Source organism: Stenella coeruleoalba, assembly GCF_951394435.1.
Source record: "Stenella coeruleoalba genome assembly, chromosome: 5".
In the NCBI taxonomy this organism is placed as follows: domain Eukaryota; kingdom Metazoa; phylum Chordata; class Mammalia; order Artiodactyla; family Delphinidae; genus Stenella; species Stenella coeruleoalba.
In genome coordinates, this window is record NC_137150.1 from 121,864,836 (window position 1) to 121,891,298 (window position 26,463).

The 26,463-nt window shown below is 32.5% G+C and overlaps 1 protein-coding gene across 2 annotated transcripts in view; it reads left to right on the forward strand.

The window, feature by feature from the left end:
* The window catches only part of NCAM2 (neural cell adhesion molecule 2), a 487,657-nt gene that overhangs the window by 373,846 nt on the left and 87,348 nt on the right, over positions 1-26,463 (forward strand). For both annotated transcript variants that reach the window (XM_079922649.1, XM_079922648.1), the window contains exons 10-11: positions 11,712-11,899; positions 15,258-15,354. In XM_079922649.1, the coding sequence (XP_079778775.1) occupies positions 11,712-11,899; positions 15,258-15,354 (285 nt within the window). The remainder of the gene's footprint in view (positions 1-11,711; positions 11,900-15,257; positions 15,355-26,463) is intronic.

The following is a 26,463-nucleotide window of genomic DNA, read 5'->3' on the forward strand; positions in this document are numbered from 1 at the left end:
TATGCTTTATGGAGGAAAGAGATTAGGACAAGAGAAAAGAACAGTAATAGTAGAAGGAGGAATAATTCACCTTACTTATGATCAAACTTTTCTTATGATCAGTAGAAAAGTTAAACAGTGATTTAATACTTAAATCACTAACAACAAATTAAAGAGAAACCCAGCATATGCTAAGAAGTCACATATAGGTATATCTTAATATAAATGACACTTATGACTCCAGAGTTATAAAATATGCTGAGATTTATGCATAACTTGGCTGTTCAAATTTAGTACAGAAAATGCACACCCAGTGCTATGGTTAGTTGGCAGTAAGCACACATCTAATTTAGTATTCCGTGTAACCATTAGAATTCCCATGACACATGGACTGAACCCAGTTAATTGCCATAGCTGATTCTGCATATGAGTGAACATACAGTAGAACTGAATCTATTAAATTATTAATTGAATTATCCTCTAAATGTGCCAACGGATATATTAGTTTTCATTCCCTTGGTAGTTTCCTTCTGCATAAATTAAATGAGAAAATTCAATGACTGAAAAAAGTGTAAAAAAAAAGTGTCAAGGTATTTTAGACATTTGAAAGAAAAAACATGTGCAGTTAATTCTTAGCTAATTTAAAGGGCTGGCTTCTTCACAAAATAGGCAATAAGAGTCTGTGAAAAGCAAGGTATTACTGTAGATTAACGCAGGATTGAAGTACTAAGTTCTGTGATGTTAGGAGAGTCAAGCAAACATTGGCACACTTTCCTTCCTCTGTTAAATGGAGTGATAGTATCTAGAATACATACTTGTCCTGGGTTTTCATTCATTGAGTTAACTATAATTTACTGAGTATCTACTGAGTGTCAAATATAAATTCAGGTGCTGTACAGACTGTGAGAAAAGCAACATCATCCTTATTCTCATGGAACTTATGTTTTAATTAGGGGGATGGAACACACACAACCACATTAAGATGAAATATACAAAAAAGTGATTAGACGGGGTACAAAGGACTGAAAGCAGGAAAGAGTCAGGGATGGTTAGGGTTTAAGGAACAAAGTTAATTTGGATCTGGATGGAGACAAGGTCACAGAAGTAGGCATAGGCCAGCTAGTGTCGAACTTTATAAACCATCATAAATGTTTTTGATTTAAGAGGTGTGAAAAGAATCTTTCGGAAAGGCTTAAGCATTATCTTAAAATAGAAACTAGTAGGCCAGTAAGCCAGTAAGGATGGGGTTTCTAAAATTGACCAGGTAATGAATATGGCTTTGACCAGATATATAATAACATGGAGAGAAGCAAATGGTATCTTTATATACTGTGATTTATGGTGAGGAATGAATGTCAAAACTTTTAAAATCGAAGATTCTATTACAAAATAAAAGTATTGTTGCTAGTATTTGTAGTTCTTAAACTTTAATATTAAAGAAAAATTTGAAAATTTTATACCATGAAGTATGATGACTACAAGAGAGGACAGTGTTTTCACTGAAGTCTGTAAATTTTCTGGAGAGCATGCAAGACAGATTTGCTGTAATCCCAATACTGTTTTACAAGGACCATACATATTTATGTTAACAATATGATTTTAAAAGACTTAAATTTATTTTTCATTGATTGTAAAGCTTACCCTAATAATGCTTTTCAATTTTATTCACAAAATGGAGAGTACTGTAGATAGTGAGGTTGTAAAGTGAGCTGCCTGATTTAATTAATTATGAACCTGTAAAAATTCAAGTAAAAGATTTTTATATTTCAGTTCCCACAGCTTGTGTTGTGTTTTGTGATCAGCTCCAGCCTTCTCACGCACCGGCAGAATTCAGGAATCCAGCTAGCATTCAGCAAGAGCTAAAACAGGTCACAGGTACCAACCACCCTGTGTTTTCAGGAAAAAAGAAAAAAGAAAAAAAGACTTCAGAGCCTCAGAGGAAATGACAAGAGAAGGTGAAAAGATTGTATTAAGCAAGTAATCAAGTCAGCAAATCCTGTATAGTGACAGGAATGCAGTGATGGCTGCTGTCAGCTCTAAGTCTCAGTAATAAGGAGAGAAAGAGAAACAGAGAGAGAGAGGAAAGGAAAGGAAAGGAAAGGAAAGGAAAGGAATAAAATAAGATAGGGCATTTATCAAAGCAGGAGTAACTCAGCATCAAGTCTGAAGGCAGTCTTAAAAGTTTCTTTAACGTCTCCTGATGTGCCTGGAATATGAGTTTCCTGGTTCCAACTTTGAGGAAGTGACAGATTCAGATCCTGACAAGCTTTGCTGTTTCTTCTTAGGCTGGCAACTTTAAATAGAGATTTAGTCAAGGTCATGGATAGAAGTATGTTGAAATGCTCTAGTCTATACAGCTACCATTTAATTAAATCTAAATAATGTCTCCTTAGATCTTTCCATTGTGATAATAGCAAAGAGAACACAGTTCCTTGATTTTTAAAGTCTGTGTTCACTTTACATCCAATTTTACAAAATCTCCTTCTTACAATCTATGCAGTAATATGTACATTTTTATTAATCATATAACCATTAAGTAGAAGATATGGAAGCCTAAAAATAATCTACTTTCCAATATTTTCACCACCTAGGACCTCTTGTATTATTTTCTCTTGTGAATTCTCTGGTTTTAAAGATATTAACTTATTAAAATGATATTTAGTAAAGTGGGATTATTCTTCATTTTCATTATATATTCATGAATACATATATATATTCAATATATTCAATACCTATATATATATTCATATGAGTACATGTACCAGAGACTAAAAAACATGAAACAATTAGCATTACCCAAGAGATTTATATAATTCTAGCCAAAAGCAAATGTCACCTTTTATATGGTTCACTGCCAAAGATAATATTTACCAATATGTGGTAAATATAATATTGGTAAATATGATAACTCTCTCTACATTTTTAAAATTTGTGCCAGACTCACGTTTTCTATGTTAGTAGATTCTTAGAGATTAAGGAAACCAGTTCAACTCAATAATTGTATAATAAAAAAGAAAGAAAGAAAAGAAAACCTAAAGTCCAAATTAATAAACAGAAAACAAAGGTAACTTCATTGTTATCTGGCAGAGGTGGAACTTAAATTCAATGGCAGGCCTGAAGCTATTTCTAATACAGTATTTTACTTATAAGCAGCAACTGCAAAATTCTCTTTTCCAGTGTAGTTCATCCACTATTGTGTGTGTGTGTGTCCAGATTCTGATTGTAAGACTTGTGACAATCCATGGGAAGCACTTAGCACTGTGTTCAACACATTTCATGTGCTCACAAATGTTAGAGGTTAAAATTCATACTCTTTCGGGAAGATTTCCCTGTGCCTCCTCTGCACATCCTAATTAGGGCCAATGCTAATGCCTTTTGAGACAGGAACCTTATGCATTCCACTTCAATTGTGCTATGCATTGCCTTGCGGTATAGTTATTTATTTTTGCATCTGCCTGATCCACTAGAAAGGATTCCCTGTTGGCCTGAATTCCCCACAATTAAACAGTGCTTAGTATAAAATAGACACACAATAATAATTTTGGATAATTAGTGCAGTGGCTGCCCTTCCCAGAGGTTCACATTCAGAATCTTTAAGAGGAAGCCTTAGGCATCTGATTCTTTCCCCTATAAACTCAAAGTACGCTGTTGAGGAAAAGCCAGGGTGACAAAACCTTTATAGATAAACAATTATATCCAGCATTTGCTAAGGGCTTAGTGTCAGTAGACACAAACTTTGATATTATTTTGATTAAAAATGTGTAATCAGTTCAATCATTAATATTTAGAAAATTTTTACTATTTTGTTTTGCAAGACACCTTACGATAGCAGTGTTTGAAATGGATGATGGAATAAATGGAAAAATAAACAGTTAAAATATCAAACCAAATACAACCAAAACATAAACAAAATGCAAATTACTCTCAATATCCTATAGAAAATACTTAAATTTTAAACCAGTTATTGTAAGAGTAAGGTATGTAGAAAAAACAGAATTGCATCACCCTTTTCATGGTAACATGGATCTAATTTAGAAATTCAAATAAAAATAAGGCCATTGTTTAAGGGATCGAGTACAATATATGATACCACTATACTGTCAGAATTAAAGATGAATTTAGCTTTCTTGAAAACATAAGAAAAAATATAATACTGTTTTTTTTCTCTCAAGCATATTACTTCATGTGCAGTGACTTAAATTTTTAAAACATGAAAATTAAAGCATTTACAATTTAATTCTGAATAATTAATGTCTCCCCAAAAATAAAACAGGTAACTCAAAATTCCCCCGAAATAATGCATATTTGTGTTCACTGTAGAATGAATTCATATATATATATGAATATACGAATATACATATATATTCATTTACATATGAAAGAATCAGAATTTCACTGCTGAGAAAGGTGCAGAATGAGAAACATGCTAGTATTTATTTTTGACATTTTTAGAATATGGAAGATATTTTTGCAGCTGTATCTAGCATTTTTTGCTATATCCTATGTATGGTATTTTTATTAACAAAATCCCCTTAGTCTTCATTATAGTCTAGAGCATTCTTTTAATAGGGGCAGTATATACTCAAGTAAAATACATGTGAAATATAATTTAACAAAATATCTATAAACTGTAACTATCAGGTTCAGATATGAAGACACCATACTCAAATTGGCGATTGCCCAGCACATGTTGGAATTAACAATGATGGAAACAATGTAATATATTTTCACATCTTAATGTTTCAACAGTGATTTGGAAACAGATAATAACCTAATTTATTAATCAATATCCTAATAAGTTGAATATTGAGCTCTACTTGGGAAATTCCTGTGAATTTTCTTGATGTAAAAATTATATAGTAAATTCATTTTTAAATAAAAAATATAATTAAGTGTTTTAAAAGGCAATTATATTTTAAGATATTAGTAAATATGCCCACTTGGGGATGAAATTTATTTTTTATTGAGCTGTCAGATGATAGCTTCCATTTACTTTAGGCAATTGTTTTTTTTTTGTTGTTGTTTTTTTTTTAGTGCAAGAATTTACTTGTCATGATCAAGAGCAAAAGTACTATGAGTTAGCGTATTCATAATTTCTTAATCACAAGAAAGCTAGACAGCACTATTTTAAAATTACCTTTGAAATACAAATATTGTATATAAGCAGTAACCAAATTAACTTTATATACTAGATTATATTTCTTATTAATTCAAAATAGATGGTATATTAAAGTTACCAAACTGGAATCTAGGGGATTGTCTTTGACTTTCTGATATGGAAACAATGTGTTATCTCTCTGCTCACAATCTTAAACTTATAGTTTATTATTTCAGTTTTTTGTGTCTTGTTGCTGAGATTGATGTAAACATACCTGTGAATTATCTCAAGTTACCTTCAGTTATAAAATAAATAATCTTGAGAGAACATATATAATAGAGTAAAACTCCAAGATGGTGAGGGAAACTTCTCTTTCATGTTCAATGTTTGATTCCCAATACCCAGAAGAGAACATAGAATGAAATCAGGAAATATTTGTAAAATGTAAATTATACAACTAGGCGAAAATATATTTTATTGTCTTCTTGTCCTGGTTCTTCTTTTCCTCCTCCTTTCTTCCCATCCTCCCTCCCTCTCCCTCTTTCTCTTTCTCCTACTCTAGTTTTAGATTATATTTTTTCATATGTAAGATTAATTTTCCTGAGTTTTTATCTAAGCACTGTTTATTCAAGAATATTTTGCCAAAACATGGTTCTAGCCATAAAATCCAGGGTGGGGAAAATGACTGGCATTCCCCAGAATATATTTCTTTTTATATCTTAGCTTCTTGTACATCAGCATGGAAATTGGAAAACTGATGATTTTAATTATCTCACATTCTTGGCATCACCTGGACATAAGTGGGTGTACTAATGTGCAGTGTTTTCACTAAAATCATTCTAATCTGCATTAAATGTTTACTTTATTGCTTAAATATAGTATACAGAACATAATAAAATGCTTCCTTGGTTACTTGTTATAATCACTTCAAACATTAATTCCAATGTTGAGTAACATTGTTAATGATCTATAGAAACTAGTCCCTGAGAATATATTTATACTTAGTAATATAATAACTGGCATAGCGGTATGATTTCATGAAATGAATATAAAGAGCCAGAGTGTGATCTTGGTTCTGCCACAGCCTTCCCAAGTATCCCAGAACAAAGTTTCTCGTATGTAAAATAGAGATTCCCATGTTCCTTTCCAGATATTAGATCTTATGAGATCTGTCCAGTTCTGCAGAACTTACAATTACCGTGTGCACAAGTGTTGCAAGTTTAGCTTGGTTCACATTTAGATACTATAAATACAAAGATCTCTTCTTCTTGCAATGAGAACTTGGTGAATTCACTCAGTTGGGTATAAATCTCCCATCTTTCCTGTCTGAAAGTCTGGTTGGGGTATACTTTTTATTGTGTGTGTGATACATTTAAAAAATAATTCTAACTCTAACAAACACTTCACATGTACAAAATTACAGAAAACAACTCAATGGTTCTTATCAGGGTCACATTTGCTTCAGATCTGTCTTTGTCATTTCCTCTTAAAGAGAGGGAAGCAAGTATTTTTGTTTGTTTTTAATTACCTTTCTTGGGAGTACCCTTTCTTTTGTCAAAGAGAAATTATTCTGACACTTGTTAAAAATGGCAAGCAAAACTTTATTCAAAACTGTTGCAGTAGGGGTCAAGACTGCTGCAATGGAGCAGAAAGATTAAACACAACTTTGAGTACAAGGACAAGTAGGGATTTATAGCCAATGAGCAGAATGACAAGAGTCAATGGATGGAAAATTACTAACAGGAACTTGATTAAATTTCAAGGATAATGTTATTCTTATTAAACTGGCCTAATAGGATTCTTGCTAAAAGCAGGCCATGGACATAGACAGTAAGGAGCTTGAATGGCATATTTGGAATTTGTTACTTTTCAAGTTTCTCTTATTTTTCTTCTCAACTCTTCTCAGATAAAAAATTTGTTCTTCCAATAACGTTATTTATATTCATTATAATTTGTAAAATATTTTAATTTGGAAGTTAATATGATTGAGGGGACATACAGTACCTTAAGAGATGTTTCCATAACTTTATAGTTCATGTAGTCAGGAATCAATTTTCCCAATGCATAGAATACAGGGCACAAAACCTAGACAAAGAATGCAAAGAATGCAACTTCAAGGTGAAACTTTGTCTATGCCTATCTTCCTATCTGCATATATATATATATATATATATATATATATATATATATATATATCATCAATTCTGATCTTTGCACAGTTCTACTCATGGCATATTCCTCTTCCTTCCTCTAGGCTTTTTGTTTTTCTTTTTAACCGCCAAAATGTATTTCCTCCATACAACATTTCAAGCCTCTCATGATGTGAAAGCCTTACTCTTCTGAAAAGACCTAATTTTCTGAAAATTACAATTTTGTGTTTACCAACCCGAGATCCGGCTACATTTGTTTAGCCTGAAGTCTTCACGTGTTGCCTCTGCCAGAGGCACATCCTTTTCCAAGAAGCGACCCAATATCAATTGTTCGATTTCATTAACATGCCAACCTTGTGGCAGTGACTACGGCTGCCTTGCTACTGGTTTGATATTTACAAAGCATACAATGTACAGGAATTTAGTTTCTGTTTTATTGTAGAGAGGAGTTATCAGTACTTTCCTGCCTCACACCTCAAATACATTTTTAAATGTAGCTTTCAGTATAGCATGTTTTGCCTGTAGCACGTTTGCATGCAGCATCAGTAATTCCAAATTAAATTCCCACTGAGATCATCAGGCAAGCAATTAGTGGCAATTGCTTGTTTTTACAGAAAAGCCAAATTATGCCCTAAGTTTATGGTTAAGTTATAATAATATAATACACATACACACAGATGCTATATTGCGGACAGAGTAGACTGTGAGTCAGGTATTAATAGTTACATTAATGTGTGTGATTTTCATATTGAGGTATATATATTACATGCAAATACATTATTTATAAACCTCTCTCTAGCATATTATAATGCTAAAGAGGTTATAGTTCATATAGATTAAGCAATAATAAAATATCTTATAGATAGAGCTAGAGCTAGAAATGGATATAGATATAGCTTAACTTTTGACTTTGAATATCGGGAAGTTTGGCTTCTCTTACGGTTGCACCCTAATTAGTTATACATTCTTAGGTTTTGCACTTAAGCTTCCCAGGTCTTGAAAAAGTTTTTCCTTTCCGTTTCTCCTTGAAAATACCTTCTGTTCAATTTAACTGAACCACTGAATTAAAAATTAACTGACAGTTTAATATCCAGTAAATTTAATGTACAGTTTTAGAGAACCAAGTAAGCATCTTACATCGTGTAAGCCATCAGGTATATAATTGTGACCAAGACAAATCTTATTTTATTAAAGTATAATTGACTTACAATATTTCATTAGTTTCAGCTGTACAACATAGTGATTTGATATTTTTACACATCAGGAGAAGATCACCAGGATAAGTCTAATTATCACCATAAAAATTACTATTAGATTATTACTACTGTCTATATTCCTCAGGCCATCCATACACACATTACATTCTTGAGACTTATTCATTTTATAACTTGAAGTTTGTTCCTCTTAATCTCCTTCCCCATGGCAACTGAAAATTTTTTCTCTGTATCTATGAGTCTGTTTCTGTTTTGTTATGTTTGTTTATTTGTTTTGTTTCTCAGATTTCACATGTAAGTGAAGTCATATGGTAATTGTCTTTTTCTGTCTGACTTACATCACTTAGCATACTACCCTCTAGGTTCATACATGTTGTCACAAATGGCAAGATTTCATTTTTTTATGGCTGAGTTATATTTCATTTTGTGTATATATATATATATATCAATAACATATCTTCTTTTTTTTTTTTTTAAACGTAGTCAATTTTATTCTCCTTAAAGCACAAAATAGAGTCTTTGGTTGTACAAACATCACTAGTTATAGTCTTACCAGGAGGTCCTGGCTGGGGTCGGGCCATTAGTCAGCAGCCAGAACTCCTGAAGGGACCTCTTTTTTTTTACATTTTTTTTGGAGTATAATTGCTTTACAATGGTGTGTTAGTTTCTGCTTTATAACAAAGTGAATCAGTTATACATATACATATGTTCCCATATCTCTTCCCTCTTGCATCTCCCTCCCTCCCACCCTCCCTATCCCACCCCTCCAGGCGGTCACAAAGCACCCAGCTGATCTCCCTGTGCTATGCGGCTGCTTCCCACTAGCTATCTACCTTACGTTTGTTAGTGTGTATATGTCCATGACTCTCTCTCGCCCTGTCACAGCTCACCCTTCCCCCTCCCCATATCCTCAAGTCCGTTCTCAAGTAGGTCTGTGTCTTTATTCCTGTCTTACCCTAGGTTCTTCATGACATTTTTTTTTCTTAAATTCCATATATATGTGTTAGCATATGGTAATTGTCTTTCTCTTTCTGACTTACTTCACTCTGTATGACAGACTCTAGGTCTATTCACCTCATTACAAATAGTTCAATTTTGTTTCTTTTTATGGCTGAGTAATATTCCATTGTATATATGTGCCACATCTTCTTTATCCATTCATCTGATGATGGACACTTAGGTTGTTTCCATCTCCGGGCTATTGTAAATAGAACTGCAATGAACATTTTGGTACATGATTCTTTTTGAGTTATGGTTTTCTCAGGGTATATGCCCAGTAGTGGGATTGCTAACAGCTGGGTTAAACGACTTGAGGCAAGGGTGGCGTTGGAGCTGGCAGGGACCCCACCCCAATATACCATATCTTCTTTATCTGTTAAACCCATAAGATTCAGAATATTTGGTGGAGAAACAATCATATATCAATAGATCATTCAAATTTCTATGATCATGCTGAGGGAGAACATAGGATCTGTGGGAACACAAAGTAAGGGAACTAACCCACAATTGAAGGTTGTGGAAAGGCTGTGTTAAGTTAGCGTGGAGCTTAGTTTTGAACGCAGCCAGGTAAAGGGAAGGACAGACACATTGCAGCTAAGGGAAAACCATAAGCAGATACATCTGTGTAATATTAGCACACTTAAGTGCCAATATGTGTCACTATTTATTTGATCCTCTTTTGTGGGACATTAAGTTGTTTTGAGATTTTGTTATTAAAATAACAATGTGCTAAAAGTCCTTTATATTAACATTTGATAATATTTCTACTTATTTCTCTGGAGAGATATCTAAGACTAGTTTGCAGAATCAAGATTACAAAGTTTTTTTTAAGGCTTTTGTGTTCCTGAGGAATTGTCCCAAATATATTCTCCTCAATAATGTATGATAAAGTCCGCATCACCAACACATTGCTAGCAATGAATATTATAATATTCCTGGGTTGAATAGAAATTCAATGGACCCTAGTTAAAATTGCCCCAGATTCACATACCACGCCTACAACTTTGTACTAGAATAAGCTTGATAGCTCTTACTCCGGATCCCTCATGCTTATGACAAAGTAACACCTTCCTCACAAAGTCATGAAAAAGATGAAATGAAATAAAATGTATAAGCTTATTGTCATATAGAAAGCATTCAATAAACATTTCATGCTTCTATGTGAGATTGGCATTTAAAACATACAGTAAAACATGTATAGGACAATAATATTTAAATAATTATTTGTGCATTTGTACTGGAGATTATAATTCTTATATTACATATCTGATATATAATCTGTTGATGTAACAAAATTGGTAGAAGATCATCTTTAAGTAATTTGAGTAGTAAAACGAAAGGTTTAATTAAGGCAGTTTGAAATTGATAACTTATGAGGGATATTAAGTTTTAAATAGTTAATATTAGTAGCAACAATAATCTTTATAAATACCAGCAACGTTTTAGCTACCACTTAAGAGTATGTTATGTAGAAATTTGTAAAATGAATCCTTTCAATTATACAGTCAAGATATTGAGACTCAGAGAAGTTATGGTTGCTTGGCATTTGGGCTATGTCATAGTTCTTGAATGGAACATGACTAAAAACCGTGTCTGTGTCTTCAAAATTAGGTTTCTTCAATAAAATGATATAATGCATTTATAATGTCTTTTCTATTTTCTCTTACCTATCATTACAGAGGTCTGGTGTAGGGACCTGACAGTTGACACAGCATTATAGAAACTGATTAATATTCAAATTAAATTAAACATACCTGGTTATTAAAAACTGGAAATGACATTTCAGGAAAATATTTGTTGTTTAGTTGTGATATTGCCATTTCAATTTAGATTTTATATCTGCCTTAAAATATTTTATAGAAGAAATTATATGACTAGGACAAAGTTAAAAAAATGACACAAGACCACAAATTTTGTTTTATCCTAAACTCTTACTTTATGAGTTGTTTCAGAAATATATTTCACATATGTAGAGAGCCATTAATTTACTTCATGGAAATTTTTGTCAGATTATTAAAAGCAAACAACTTTGAGTGTCAATATTTCATATTTTAATAATTGGCTGACTGAATATTTTATATTAATATTAAAATGATTTGATGAAACAGTCAAATGATATATTTTCATTATTTCTGATATCACATATTAAATATATGAAATTAGAATTGCTGTGGCTTCTTTTTGTAGTCAGTAATGATTACTATTGTTTATACTAATTAAATGACTCTCTTAAATAAAAGGTCTGTAATGTTATATTATATTGCTTTACAGATGCTCCCAAGTTCATATCAAACCAAACAATTTATTACTCTTGGGAAGGAAATCCAATCAATATAAGCTGTGATGTGAAATCTAATCCACCAGCATCAGTCCATTGGAGAAGAGAGAAATTAGTCTTGCCAGCTAAAAACACCACTAATTTAAAGACATATAGTGCAGGGAGAAAAATAATATTAGAGGTAAGTCTTCATGTACATATCAACAAATTGTATTACTTTAGCAGTTATCTACTATTTTAGAACATGTTTAAATATCTTAGTATCTTAATATATAATATATATTTCTATCCTATAATATACATATACCCTATTGTATATATTTCATGTTTACTTACTCGAGGGAAATTTTATGCATTTGGATTATGGTTCATTAATGGTTAATGTCTCACTACTTATATAGTAATATGGGTATATAGCAAAAGCCATTATTTTTCATGAATTTATTTTTGGAAAAAAAACACAATTATATCAGGAAAAATACAGGGAGAAGGAATGAGTAATTTGTCAGTTATTGAGTGCCAAATGTTTAATTTCAGTGTTGCTACTGGACACTGAGTCTGTGGTTACACCTTCCTGCTCCTTAGACTGGTATATATAAATGCTATCTACTGGCTACATATTTACACGTTCCTAAATAAACCAGATTTACTTGTTCATTGCCTCATTTTATTTTATTATTTTACATTAAGATTGTAGATAATTGTTTTTATACTGCCAAGTGCCTGGCCTTTAAATTCTGTTTGAATACAATACCTTTAATTTAATAATTGCAGATTATGTGTGTGTATATCAATTTCCAAAGTTTATATAAGTCTATGACAATGATCATCAAGCCTCCCAATTTATGATGCTTTCATAAAAATTAGGAATCTTCCTCAAACAACCTTTTTAGCTAAAAAGATGCTACATTTTCTCTACTAATTCAATATATATAAATTTTAAAGATGCATGTTTTCGAATAACATTTGAGATCCATACTACATTAACTTAAAGGTATTCACATTGGTGCCATATTAACACTTCCACCCGATAAATGGACTTAGTGAAACGTTTAGTTGATAGAATGATTTAGCTATCACATCTCCCAAATGTTTGGATAGCTGACTGTTTGGTAATTAAGCCACTTTGTCTAAAGCTATTTCAATTTAAATTTTTTTTTTTGGTTTGTTTGTTTTTTTGTACCTGTATTAGAAAAACTATTTGCAAATTGACAGGGAGCTCAATTTCACAAAGACTTTGGCCAGATTCAATTGAAATTTTAGGTATTTAACCATAGCAGAAAACTGAGGTTCTTTGATTAAATACATATACTCATTTTTTAATTTACGATTTTTTGAAAGTAACAAAACAGTCTATAAATCCTTTGGGTTATTGCCAATAAATGCATTTCTAAAGGACATCCAAATTTGTTCATTTGTTTTGCCTAGGCACTCCCCTGAGGTAAGAGGACAACTTTCAATATATGAACAAAATTTGATGCAGGAGGTTTCTAATAGGTTGATTGGAATAATATTCTGCTCTGGATCATCTGTATTGTTCCTTGCCCTGAGTAAAGATGCTAACTGTTAAATAAATGATTTTCTCACCATGGAATATACAAAAAGAGGAAATCAAGTTTTTGAAGGTTTAGGAAAAAGACTTGCAAACTCCTTTATTAACACTGTACTCTCAGTTTATATTTTGGTGTTCAAAACCACATTTGTTATTCTGTTATATTCTATCAAAGCCCAACATCTGAAGTAAACTTGAATTATTTTGACTGCATATTAAAATATGAATAAGTGGTATCATAAGTAGATGTTTATAGCACTTATTAGATAAATATCAACAATAATTTGCATATTTTAAACATTTAAATATTTAAAATAAATATATATTATGTATCTTTGTTGTATATTATTTTGATAAAATTATCTATTATTTCACTGTGCTGGAATTGGGTGTACAACCACTATTGGACTTTACTGCTTTCCTAGAATACACCAGATATACTGCAGGGCACATGATTTGGCCCAGGTGTCTAGATCTGTGTGTTTTTAATAGTCTGTGCTCCTAGGGGTATTTTCTGTATTTGTTAATCATAAAACACGATAAAGAAATTATTTCAGATAGAATTATAAAGCTTTTATCTTTTGATAGGCAAACTCCCAGGAACAGAAAAAACAACTGAATTGAGCTTTTTAAAGTTTTATTCCAGTTAAAATAGGTATATTTACGTTACTTCATTAATCTTGAGGAGCTGTGCAATAGTCAGGATTCTTTGTCACGGCCATCCTGTCTTTGCGTTGCATTGATTCAGTACACATTCTTCCCTATGGGGTATACAAATGACTTTCTCATATGCCTGTAGAATAAAGACATTTTTTTGGTCAAATTCATTTCTCAGTAGTAAAATTATTTTAGAGTTAAATTAACCTAATTTATTAAAACCTGAATGTATGAAAAATGAATATTTTAGTCACTTAGAAGTACTTATATAAGAGCTGATTAAGCCTCTAGTCCTTAAACGTATGATCTATTCCTAGATGGACAGCTGACTAGAAGATGAATGACACAGCTTTTTTGTACTCTTTCAGAATTATCATCTTCAATGGACCTCAAAATTGCACTTTTAGTTAATAGCCTTCCATTATCACAAAACCATTTCCCCCTTTGGGGACAGACTTGAAATTAACAGCAACTCTTGTTGTAAGCATATTCTCTCTTAATAATAGTAACTGGGATTGAAAATTATATCTTTACTATCATCAAATCTCTTTTCTGAATTGATACTTCAGAATTTCGGTACATTATAATTACAGGGTTGGTCCCACCATTCAGCAATAGAATCCCAGAATGTTAACTTAATTATGGATTTCAAATGTGTAAGGACTGAGGTCAGCTATTTTCCACCTAAACTGAAAGAGAATTATAGGAATTGAACAGAAATGGAGGCAAGATACTGTTATTAGATATCAAGATAATGTGCCTATCTACAGGAATTGCTACACAAGGGCAGTATTTCCTTGCAAAATGCCTTCCTGGAAAGATTTTTCTTTTCAATGGGTCCTTGTCTTTTGTTAGTATTTTATGTTCAATAAAGTCATAAGAGGAAGAGAAAGCTGACATATTTTGAGCCTTTCTTAACTTTAAATCTGCCTGATCTTAGGCTACAACCTAGAAAACAAAGAGTTAACAATGCTTTTAGTACAAGATTCCTATTTTCAAAGTCAGGTCTGTAGCAATTATAGAATACATATTTTCCAAACTGTGTACTACTTTCTGAACTTTCATAGGTAAATATCTAATGATTTTTCTATTCAATATATGTAACAAAATACAGGCATTTACTTAATAAATTGGTAGACTATAATTTACCTGGGTCTATGGATAGTACAGATCCATGGATTACATCTTGAAAGGACAGAAAAAATAGTTACGGCAGGGAGTTGTGAATAATTGAATATGTGTAAAGATGGTAAGGCATGCTAGAGGCTATTTTAAAATTTCTGTGATATTGTTTTAAAATTGTGAATTTTTATTATTATAATTATTTTAGATTGCACCTACATCTGACAATGACTTTGGACGATATAATTGCACAGCCACTAACCGTATAGGAACAAGATTTCAAGAATATATTCTTGCTTTGGCTGGTAAGTATAGCACAGTAATTTCTGAGAATTCATAAAATATTTCTGGAAGCAAATAGAGTTTACATTTTGATAATCCTGATACAGGTTATTATTAGAAACAAAGAACTGCTGCTTAAAAATTTAGAACAGTTGTATCTGATATATAGTGAGGACTTCAAGATTAATTTTAACCCTGATTCTAATTCTCCTAACTTTATATATGACACATCTATGAAAGAAGTAGGAAACGTATGTCTTAAGACATCAAATTGCATTTCATGTAAAGTAAGAATCTTGTCAAAAAATAAAAACAAAAGATATCTTTAGAGAAAATGAAATTAATCTATTTTAAAATTCTAAATTTAAAAGAACAAATAGTAACCTTATTTTTAAGCTAAATAGAAAATTTAGACTTATGTAACTTACTGAAATATTTCATTTTGTATATATAAAAGCATTCCAGTTCTTCCCTTAAAACTTAAAGATATAAAAATAATATCATGTAGATTAAAATTTACTTTAACTAGAAACCCTGATATGTTTTTATTTATATTTATGTGAATATATACAAGCACATATAGTTATAGAATTTGCCATTATGTTTTACAAGACTGATTAGGAATCTGGAAATATCCATTTTTATGCTTTGCAGAGTTCAGATGATGCAAAAATATGATCTGTTGTCTTCTAAGTCCAGGTCAAGAAATATCAGAAAATTACTGTAATCTTATGTTTTGATAGAATAAATAACTTCCATGAAAATATTTTAAAACTTTTTCAGAGTTCAAATATGTAGCTATTCTTTTATATTGTTATGAATGATATTTATTTCTTTTGATTTGTAAATATATCTCAAAATAAATCATTAGTTGTAAAGTTCAAAAGGGAACTTTAAAAGTTACAAAGCTAATAATAATCAAATTATTATGTAACTGGAAAACCTGCTATACTCCAATTCAAGTTTTATTTTACTACACTGGGGGAAAAAGGAGAGAAAGATTGTGTGAAAGGGTTTTAGGGAAGGAAACAAGAAGGAAAAAGTTAAGATGAGAGGTAAAGATAGAAGGGAAAGGAGACCAGAGGGATGAAATAAGGAAGGAAATAAACCACTGTGCACTGTCTGCCAGGAAGTCATTAGAAAACTAATCTCAGTGAAAGTCATTGGAAGTAGATGCTACACATTTAGGCATCTGAATAAACCATAATACAAGCAAATTAAATTCAAGGAAAATGAAACATGTTAATCACATCAAATTCATTGACAGTAAATTGAAGTATCAACTGTAATGGTGAGAAGAATCCATTACTCATATTAATTCCAAGCCTTAGTAAATTAGGCAATGTTCTTGTAATTAGTATGAACTTTTTATAAATAATAACTAAACATATGATTATTATATTACTATATATATTATGTATAATTATATTAATACTGATGTACTGTTATATATTGCCTTTTTTTATGAGGCAATGTATATGACCCAGTTTTCTATAAGGTAAAACTTGATAAATGACCAAATCTTTTTTTTTCAGTTTTTGAGAGTTCATAATTCTAAGAAAATATGAAAAATAGAGCATTATACTGTTGATATTTAAACAATCTTATTAAATTCAAGGAAATACTAATGTCTGTGTACCTTCATATCTCACATTACTTACAGTAGTATTTTTCATTAAAAAATATATTTTATACATATCTTTCTAATGAAGATATGAAATTAGTGAGTTTCCCTCTTTCCCACCATAATAAAAAACAGAAAATGTTCCTTCAAGGTAAGAGTTATTATGTTATTGGAAATATTTCTCAAATACTGCAATTATCCTCATATTCCAAAATTTTATGACTAATACAGGCTAAAATTTTGTTTCAGAAAATATATATTCAACTGAAATTGTTATGAAGATATAAAAATGAATTAGACACTGTATCTTAGGTGGGAAACATACCTTTAAATATCACTATTTATGAATATGATTCCTTTGAGCAGACTACTTTATTTAATGCTTATAAAATTAAATCTTTCCTACAGAATTGAAACACTAAAAGTATAATGTGATTTTAAATGAAATATTATGAGAAACATTATATAGAAATTTAAATATTTCAAAATATATGTTAATACCACCATTCAATATGTCATTGGCCTATTTGACCTAGTAAAAGGTCAATCTTATTTGACTTATTTTATTTTACACTGTAACATATTACTTTGTTCCCAAAGAGCAATAAATTAAAACAGGCAAAATTTAGCATGGAATTTTGTACTACATATTCAGTGAAAAAAGGAAAAGCTACATTTTAAATTATTTTGCATCAAAACTATTTTTTTCTTCCCTCCTTTCTTCCTTCTTTCCTTCCTTTTTTTCCCTCCTGAATAATTAAGTCCTACCTCTGAGCAAAGTAGGCATTTGTATGTGAATGGGGTAGGGCATAGCAGCCTGGCATAGGGTGCTAGATCCTGAAGGGAGTGAAATGGAGTTAAGGGATCTTCAGTGGTTCAGTGTTGGAGCCCTGGCTGTGTGAAAAGGATGTGCCTGTTTTAAAACAGAAACAGCAACTCAGAGAGGAGTATTAGAACCTGATCAGAGTAAGGACAGTTTTAAATAAAGGAGTGGGGGCAGTGATGGATGATTCATTTCTGCAAAGTTGGTAGGGTTAGCATGGCTAATATAGCTATTTCACCTTTGCAGAAGAGATAGGGAAAAGGCAAAAATTAGAATGACCCTGGGCTGATGATTGGTTATTGGGGGTACTCTGGTCTTATGTACATAGATGAATAGAGAAAAGAAGTGAAGGTGGTGTGTGTGTGTGTGTGTGTGTGCGCGCGCGTGTGTGTGTGTGTGTGTTCAGCCACTTCTACAAGGAGCTTCCTTTGCCAGGAATGTGATTTAGAAAACAATTTCTGAGCAAATTCTACACACTGAGATGATTTGGGAGCTACAGCATCCCAATAACAAAAGAGCACACTTGGCAGATAGATCTTGGTTTCTAAGTACCCTTCTTCACTGGGGGTAACCAGGGCTGTTTGTAAAATTGGCTGATTCTAGGAGTGAGACAGAGAAGTACAAGATAAGCCTGGAATAATGTGTTGAGCCATAAAGAAAGGATTTTTTTTTTTAAAAAAGGATGGCTGTATGTTAAAAACATCCATTATCCAACTTTAACAAACATCAGAATATACATTAATTCAGCTAAGGAACATCAATAGTTGGTAAAGAGGTTGTGAGAGTTAGAAGAGAAAAAAATCAATATACTCTTAAAATACCTACTCCCAAATTATTAGTTAATTACAAAGGGAAAAATAGTAACTTTACAGTTGATAAAACTAGCAGATCCCATTTTGGTTAAGTGATCAAAGTTAATGTCATTAGCAATGAGAAAATTAAACTTTCATACTATCAAAAAGAGGCAATGGGAAGAACACAGAATAACAGCTGTGATATTCTTGCCAAAAATGCATAATCAGAATATAGTGTGAGGAAATATAAGACAAATCCAAATTGAGGTACCATCTACAAAATAACTAGCCTTCAAAGTGTAAAAGCCATGAAAAGCAAGGAATGATTAAGGAAAAGACACATAACAAATAAATTCCATGCATACATTCTTTTGTTATAAAGGACATTATTGGAATAAGGGTAAAATTTGGTTGTGGTCTTTGGATTAGATGGCAATTTAATTATTTCATAGATCTTATGTAGGAGGATGTGTTGCAGAAAGTAAATGCTAAAGCTAGCATCATGTCAACTTTAAATAGTTCAGATTAAAAGGAAAAGTTCCATGTACTATTCTTGCATTTTTTTTAATAAATATACATTTATTTTAAAAGGAAAAAGAATAAAAAGGAAAGAAACTAAGGCCAATAAACAAATATGCATAAAATAGAGCCGCTTTAGAAAAGCAACATAACTTGTGAACACAGGTGACTATCTTAATAAATAGCCACATCTTTTGCATATGTGCATACATACTTTGATATATGATCCTGTAAGTTGCTTCAAAATATTAAGAAGAGCATTTTTCATATTAAATAATCATTTATTCACACACTACTAATGTTTTAAAATATGTAGGTATAATTTTCACTCTAAAATATAGCAATTTATTTAGACATTTCTTTTAAATCTCTTAATAAGTGTGATGATAGCATTGTTCTTAACAATGGAGATACAGTCTTCAGTAACAGTGAAAATATAACAGGGTATAGAAATAGGCATATGGATGCCACTCATACTCATGAGCTGGATATTTCACCTCCATGCCTCCCACTTATTTTGCCATTATCTCTGTTGGGAAAGAACAGCTATATAAAGTTATAGTAAGAAGAGATAGAAATGATTAGCTAAATTGAATCATGAGTATTCATCTTCATAATTGTCATAGTAGTTCAATGAATTACCTGTGATATTTATACCTATTTTATAGAAGAAAGTTGCATTCACAAATTAGGAAAAAATATGTAAAAACACATTTGTTCTTATAACTATCATTATAACAATTTAAATAATGAGTAGACTAAAATATTGGCTAGATCAAAGTGCTCCAGAGGGCAGCATTCCTGTTTATGGTACCATTTCCTACGTATGACCTTAATGGGTCAAGTCCTATTATTTAACCCCATCTTTGTTTTTACATTTTCACAAAAGTAATACCAAGGAACCTATGATTGTTCATTTCTAGAATGATTTTTTTTTAAATAAGAGATATTTCACTGTGCTGTGATTAAATCACAAAAACCCTTCTATTAAACTCTGGCTTCATATTCATGGGCAAAGATTGGTCCAGTCCTCTCTGGTCTAGTTCTCATCGTCAGAAAACTGAAATAAATACTTTTTTTCTATAATTTTATGGGAAACACAACATTTTTTACATGTGACTGATAACTAATTTTGTTAGATTAATGTTTTATCAACATGCCAAATAAAAATAAAATTAGATAGAGACTGAGACAGAAAGAGATTTTTTTTAAGGATTTCATCATAAAATTTTAAAAAATGTACCTCCTGGTGACTTTCTAGCTAGGAAGCATACTTTGGTTTTTTTTTTTAATTTAAATGCCTATCTTGGAGCAAATTAAAAATGTAGAACACATAAGGATAAATGAAATTGCAACCATATAGTTAACAATTATCATTTCTTCTTTATAGTTTTCTACTTCCAATAGATCATAATCTGACAAGCCATTCTGCATATGTACATGTGTATTTTAAAGAGCTTTTCCTGAAAGACTTTATCTTTTCAACCTCATCAAATGATTTTATGCATAATTTTCTTAACTTTCTTAATTCATTTCATCATTGCTATACTTAGTTTTTAACTGTAAACTTTTCATAGTAAACTTTAATATGGAGATCTCACCTTTGCTTCATTAATTGACACCCTTTTCTGATCAAGTTACCTTCTCCTGGGCAGTTTCAGGGGAGGGACTCTGCTGTAAGCTGTCAGCAGTTAACACTTCCAGCACTGGGGAAAGGGAGCCTTGGATCTGAAGGGGGTTTCAGCATGCCACAGAAGCCTCTCCAAGATCTACCTGAGAAGACCATTGCGAGGACTAAGTGAGGAAATGCAGCCAAAGCACTAGCACACGGTGTGTGCTCGACAAGTGTTAGTGACTTACTATTATAGCCAAATTATAGTTTATATTTGTCACTTTTCTTATGGATATAAGAAATAAACTATAAACAATAATCCATATTGTGGAGGTCTCTTTAGATATAATACCCAGATCTGGACATCACAGATGAATGCACAGTAAAATCTGATAATGGGATAATGACCTTGTTTATTCTGAACACTGTATTTTATTAAGTAATATAAAATTTAATTTGATTTTGCCACATTTTTTCTTCCAGTGTTTTTTCCTACATCTTTTTCACACAAACTGCTATTAAATGAGGTCTCCTCTGCTATGTTTCACAATTGATTTCTTTTTTTAACCTCAGTTCAGGACTCTGTACTTACCCCTATTAAATTTCATCGTGCCTATTTGAGCTCATCATTTTAACCTACTGAGACCCTGTCAAATCCAATATTTTTGTTCTCTTTCTCAGATTGATTTAATTCAAAAATATCATGAAGCAGTCATCTTTATTTTCACCTAGGTCATAGGTAAGCCTATACAAGTCATTTTTGTGAATAGAGACCATCTTATAGGTTAAACTGGATCAATTGAACAGAATTCTGTAGATATAGAATTATAGTCAATCTACTTGCCCTTGTACCTGGACAGCGTTTTATCCAGACCCTTGTTCTGTAAAACTTGAAAGCAGGTTAAAAGTAGTTCACTTGAAAACACACTTTCTTCAACTGAATACAAAACTAGATTTCTCCTACATGATCAGTTTTATGATCTAGCCTGGAAAATCTTCATCTTTCTCTTTTTTTCCTATATTGTAAGGCAAGCTTTTATTTGTCTTCAAAAACTATTTATGACATCCTTTTAATTTCCTCATTCCCATACTCCTCTGAAAAAAATTAAACTAATATAACTAGATATTATTTTTAGGAATCCATGCTTGTATCAATTCTGAATCACTTGTTAATCTACTCACTCAGCATACATAAAGTGTGATTCTGGTAGGTGCTAAGCACTGGTTTAGATCTTGGGAATACAAAGATGAATAATACTTAGCAACTGATTTTCACAAGTAAGCTATAGTATAAAAGATATGAGTTGCGATAGAAGTGTGAATCAAATGCTTAGGGACACAAAATGATTGTAATTCTTGGGGAAAGCTTCAAACAGGTATCAACTTTTGAACTGAATCTGAAGGAGTAGAAACAGATCCAGTGAAGAAGTAGTAGAAAGATGGAAAGAATCAAGATGGGAAAAGGCATGAGCATTTAATGGAGTACTGGATGGCATATCCTGTGGGTGGGTCAGTGGTGGTGATATGAATAGAAAGTCAGTAAGAAAACAAATTATGGATCTCCTTAAAAACATTCATCATGTTTACATTCTGTTACATCATATATACAGCAAGGGAAGTTTGGAGTTTTTAGTCATAAAGCAACACGATCCACTTATCATGAAACAACTATCTTGATTTCTATGTTTCTATTTCTGTCTTTCTCTAAATAGCCTAATATATAAATGTATATGTGCATATATATATATATATATATATATAGAGAGAGAGAGAGAGAGAGAGAGAGAGAGAGAGAGAGAGAGGGAGAGTGTATATATATATATATTATATATATATATATATATATATAAAATTAGGGAATTGGATTGCTTTTCTTTTGCTCTGGTGAATGTCAATATAAAAAAATAAGCCTTTTTTTCTTTCTTTTCTTTTCTGTTTTCCTATTTCTTTTTTTCTCCCTCCCTCCCTTTCTTTCTTTCTTTTTTTTAAATAAATTTATTTATTTATCTATCTATCTATCTACCTATCTATCTTTGACTGTGTTGGGTCTTCGTAGCTGCTCGTGGGATTTCTCTAGTTACAGCGAGCGGGGACTACTCTTTGTTGCAGTGCGAAGGCTTCCCACTGCAGTGTTTTCTCTTGTTATAGAGCATGGGCTCTAGGTACATGGACTCAGTAGTTGTGGTGCATGGGCTTAGTAGTTGTGGCTCACGGGCTCTAGGGCGCACGCTCAGTAGTTGTGGCACACAGGCTTAGTTGCTCTGCAGCATGTGGGATTTTCCTGGATCAGGACTCAAACCCATGTCCCCTGCGTTTGCAGGCAGATTCTTAACCACTGAACCACCAGGGAAGTCCTTTTCTTCCTTCCTTCCTTCCTTCCTTCCTTCCTTTCTTCCTTCCTTCCTTCCTTCCTTCCTTCCTTCCTTTCTTTCTTTCTTATTCTAGAGTGGAAAATAATTCCTTCTGTCTTAAATAAAATTATTGTGACCTTATGAATCCTTCTGGCTACTGCATCATTTCTCCACTTCTGCATCATTTCTGTTAATAAAGTTCACAAAATAAGTGACTATATTTGCTGCACCTAATTACTTTCCTCTCATTCTGTCACAAACACTTTCAGTCTTGTTTTTACCTCCACTGCTCTGTAAAACCTACTATTATCAAGGTATCCACTGAGCTTATTATGCTCTATCCAGTGGTCAATTCTCAATCCTCATACTTCTTCATCTAGCAGCAAATTACACAGTTGAGTGTGTCTTTCTCCTTGAGTCATCTCCCTAACCCACAACATAGCAGTCATGCTTTCCTGGTTTTTCTTCTTCCTCATCGGGCTCTTTTTGGTCTTCATTCCTAGTAGTTCCATATTTCTCTGAACTTTAAAAATCACTGTACTTCAGTTTGGGGGTCTCTTTTATTTTATCTACACTCACACCTTTGTTATTCTAATTTTTATGATTTAAATACCACCTATACTCTAAAACTCCAAAATATGTCATCAGCTTGGATATTTTCCCGGAATTTTATACTTTTATATCAAGCTTAATTACCTCTCCACAAAGATGTTCTAGAGCCAATGCAGATCTCCAAATGTCCAGATATCAAAAGCTAATCTGTATTCACCTCTACATATCTTCCTTTGGCATTCTTTCCTATCTCAGTAAGTGGCAACTGTCTCCAGCTGTTCAGGTCAAGAGACTCACAGTCATCGTTGATCAACTTGTTTACTCAGACCATACACCCAACACTTTAGCAAGTTTTATTGACTCTTTTACCAACAAAGTGTTTACAGGGTCTTACTATTCTCATGAAATTTCTATATTCTATACTCTAGTTGTTTTTGTTGGTTTGGTTTGGTTTTGCTTTTAATGTATATTTTTGCATAAAGTCCTAAACTGGCTTTCCCATTTGGCTTATGCCCCCCCTGGAGTATAGCCTAAATAAAAGATCTCAAGGGCTTCTTATTATTAAACAAATAGTTAAGTAATTAAGGCATAATTCTCTTCTGCTGAAAGCATTCCAGTGGCTTCCTATTTTGTTCAGAGATGAAGCCATAGTGATTATAAGGACCTATCATGCTTCACAAGGTTTCTCTTCACTCCACCTCCAGTGGCCTTCTCTGAACTCCATCTCCTTTCCCCACACCTTGGTCATCTTGCTCTCCACAGACTGCCCCCCCTTCTTTAAACCCTCAAGGCACATTTCATCTTTGTACTTACAATTTTCTCTTCGTAGCAGTTTCATATGAGTTGTTTTCTTATCCTTTAAGTCCTTGATCAAATATTACTTTTTAAACAAAGAGATTTCTGTCCACAAAATTCAAAATTACAACACTCCAACTCTGCTCCCATCCCCACCTAAACTATCTCACTTGTCTGCTTAATTTTGACCACAGTGTTTGTACAAAATAATTTATACATTACAATTATTTTTATGTAGTTAGCATGTAATCTCTATAAGAGAAGTGATGGCTGTCTCAATTTTCATCCCAGAACATAGAAAATTGCCTGGCTTACAGTAGATTTACATGAATTATTGAATGTATAAAGGATTCAGTGTGTTTCATTTGATTTGCCTATGAATCATAGTTGAAATGCACAATTAATAATGGGACATGGGACTCCATGAATTTTGACAAGGGTCAAGACTTGGGTATAATTGAGGAAATCATTAATAATTAATACCTCGGATTAAATGGAGAATATAAGAGGTAAATGATGTAATCAAGGACAGATCCCTGGAGTACCTCAGTTTAATTGATGGATTTTTAAGTATATGAACAAATAAAATTGAAAACAATTATTTAGAGAGTTAGTGTAACTACCTGCGAGGAGAAAATTTTAAACATATGTGATCAAATTCTGTTAAAAGATCAATAGGATAATGATTTGATTTGGCATTTGGGTAATGAAGTGAGGAATTTGCAGGGTCTCAGATGTGCTACAGATTGGCTATAACATTAGATTAACCTCACAATTGAAATAGGAAAAAATATATAAAATTTATTGGAAATAAGGTGGCTGCTCCAAGCAGAAGCAGATGGAACCCATCTCAGCATCATCCCTGAGGTGCATGCAGTTGATAGCTACACTCTGCATGTTAGGGTCTTGCTAAATCTAGGAAGTTCAATTCTTTATACAATAATTCCCTTAATATTTGAGACTTTTTATCGGGTGGAGACTGATGAACAAACCTAGGAGAAAAGAATTTAATATAGAGAATTGGGTGGTTATAAAGTCATTTGAGAAGCAGGGAAAAGGGAAGGCACGAGATAGCCACCAATCTTCTGGCTTCAAGGTCATAATATACCTCAAGTGAGGTGAAAGGTCAAGTCTGCAACTGCTAATCAGAGGTCAGAAAGCCCTGCAGCCAAGCTGTCCTGCTTCTGATATCACAGCCACCAGCACCAGGAACTGTGTGATTAGACTGTGGAATAGGGAGTCCAGCTGCTTCCATCATCCACATCTGTAGGTCTCCTTGTCCACGGGCACCTCCTCAGAAGAGTAGGGATGTCACACACGCTCTTTCAGCATGTTAAACCACTAAGATGTGCAGCTCATCCTAAGTGCCTCCATGGTTCTAACAACCTTGGCAACAAGTGAACCTGGGAAATAAAGATTTTAGCCTTCCATTTCTTATGATAAAGGGGAGTAGCATAGATGATAGAAATGGATGTGGAATATCATTAGAAAATATTTAAGATAAGGTTTCAAACACCATTCTAGAAAAATATTCACTTCAGTACTTTCACTTGCAAAGGCTGACAAATATCAAACTGTTCCTATTGATATAAGTTTAGCAAGACCACATCCTCACCTGTGGGGAAAGAGTTGAATCAGTGACTCTGAACCCTACCTTAGTTGCCAGCTTCCCAGCATTCTAGGAAACCAAAGTTCCAGAAGTAAAGATATTGGGACAGAAATTAGGAACAATCTATTCAAGCAGTGTGACAGGGAAACAAAAGAAGAGTTTGTTGCCTGAGAATGGAGTAGAACAGAAGAAAGTTTGTCATTTGGGAGATTTTTATAGTTCATGGTAATAAGGCAGAGAAGAAAGAGAGACTGAAACTCCAAAAGAGAAGAAAAAGGGATGAGAAGAACTACCTGGTGATGCAGTGTTCTGCAGAAGAAAAAAAGTAAAAGTAACACCATTCAGAGATGGAGGATTTGGCCTTGGGAAAGAGGAGAGTGTACGTCCATTAATCCAAAAGTGATAGAATACAATTTGAGTGAACTTACTTGATGATTTCTGTTTTTCACTTTT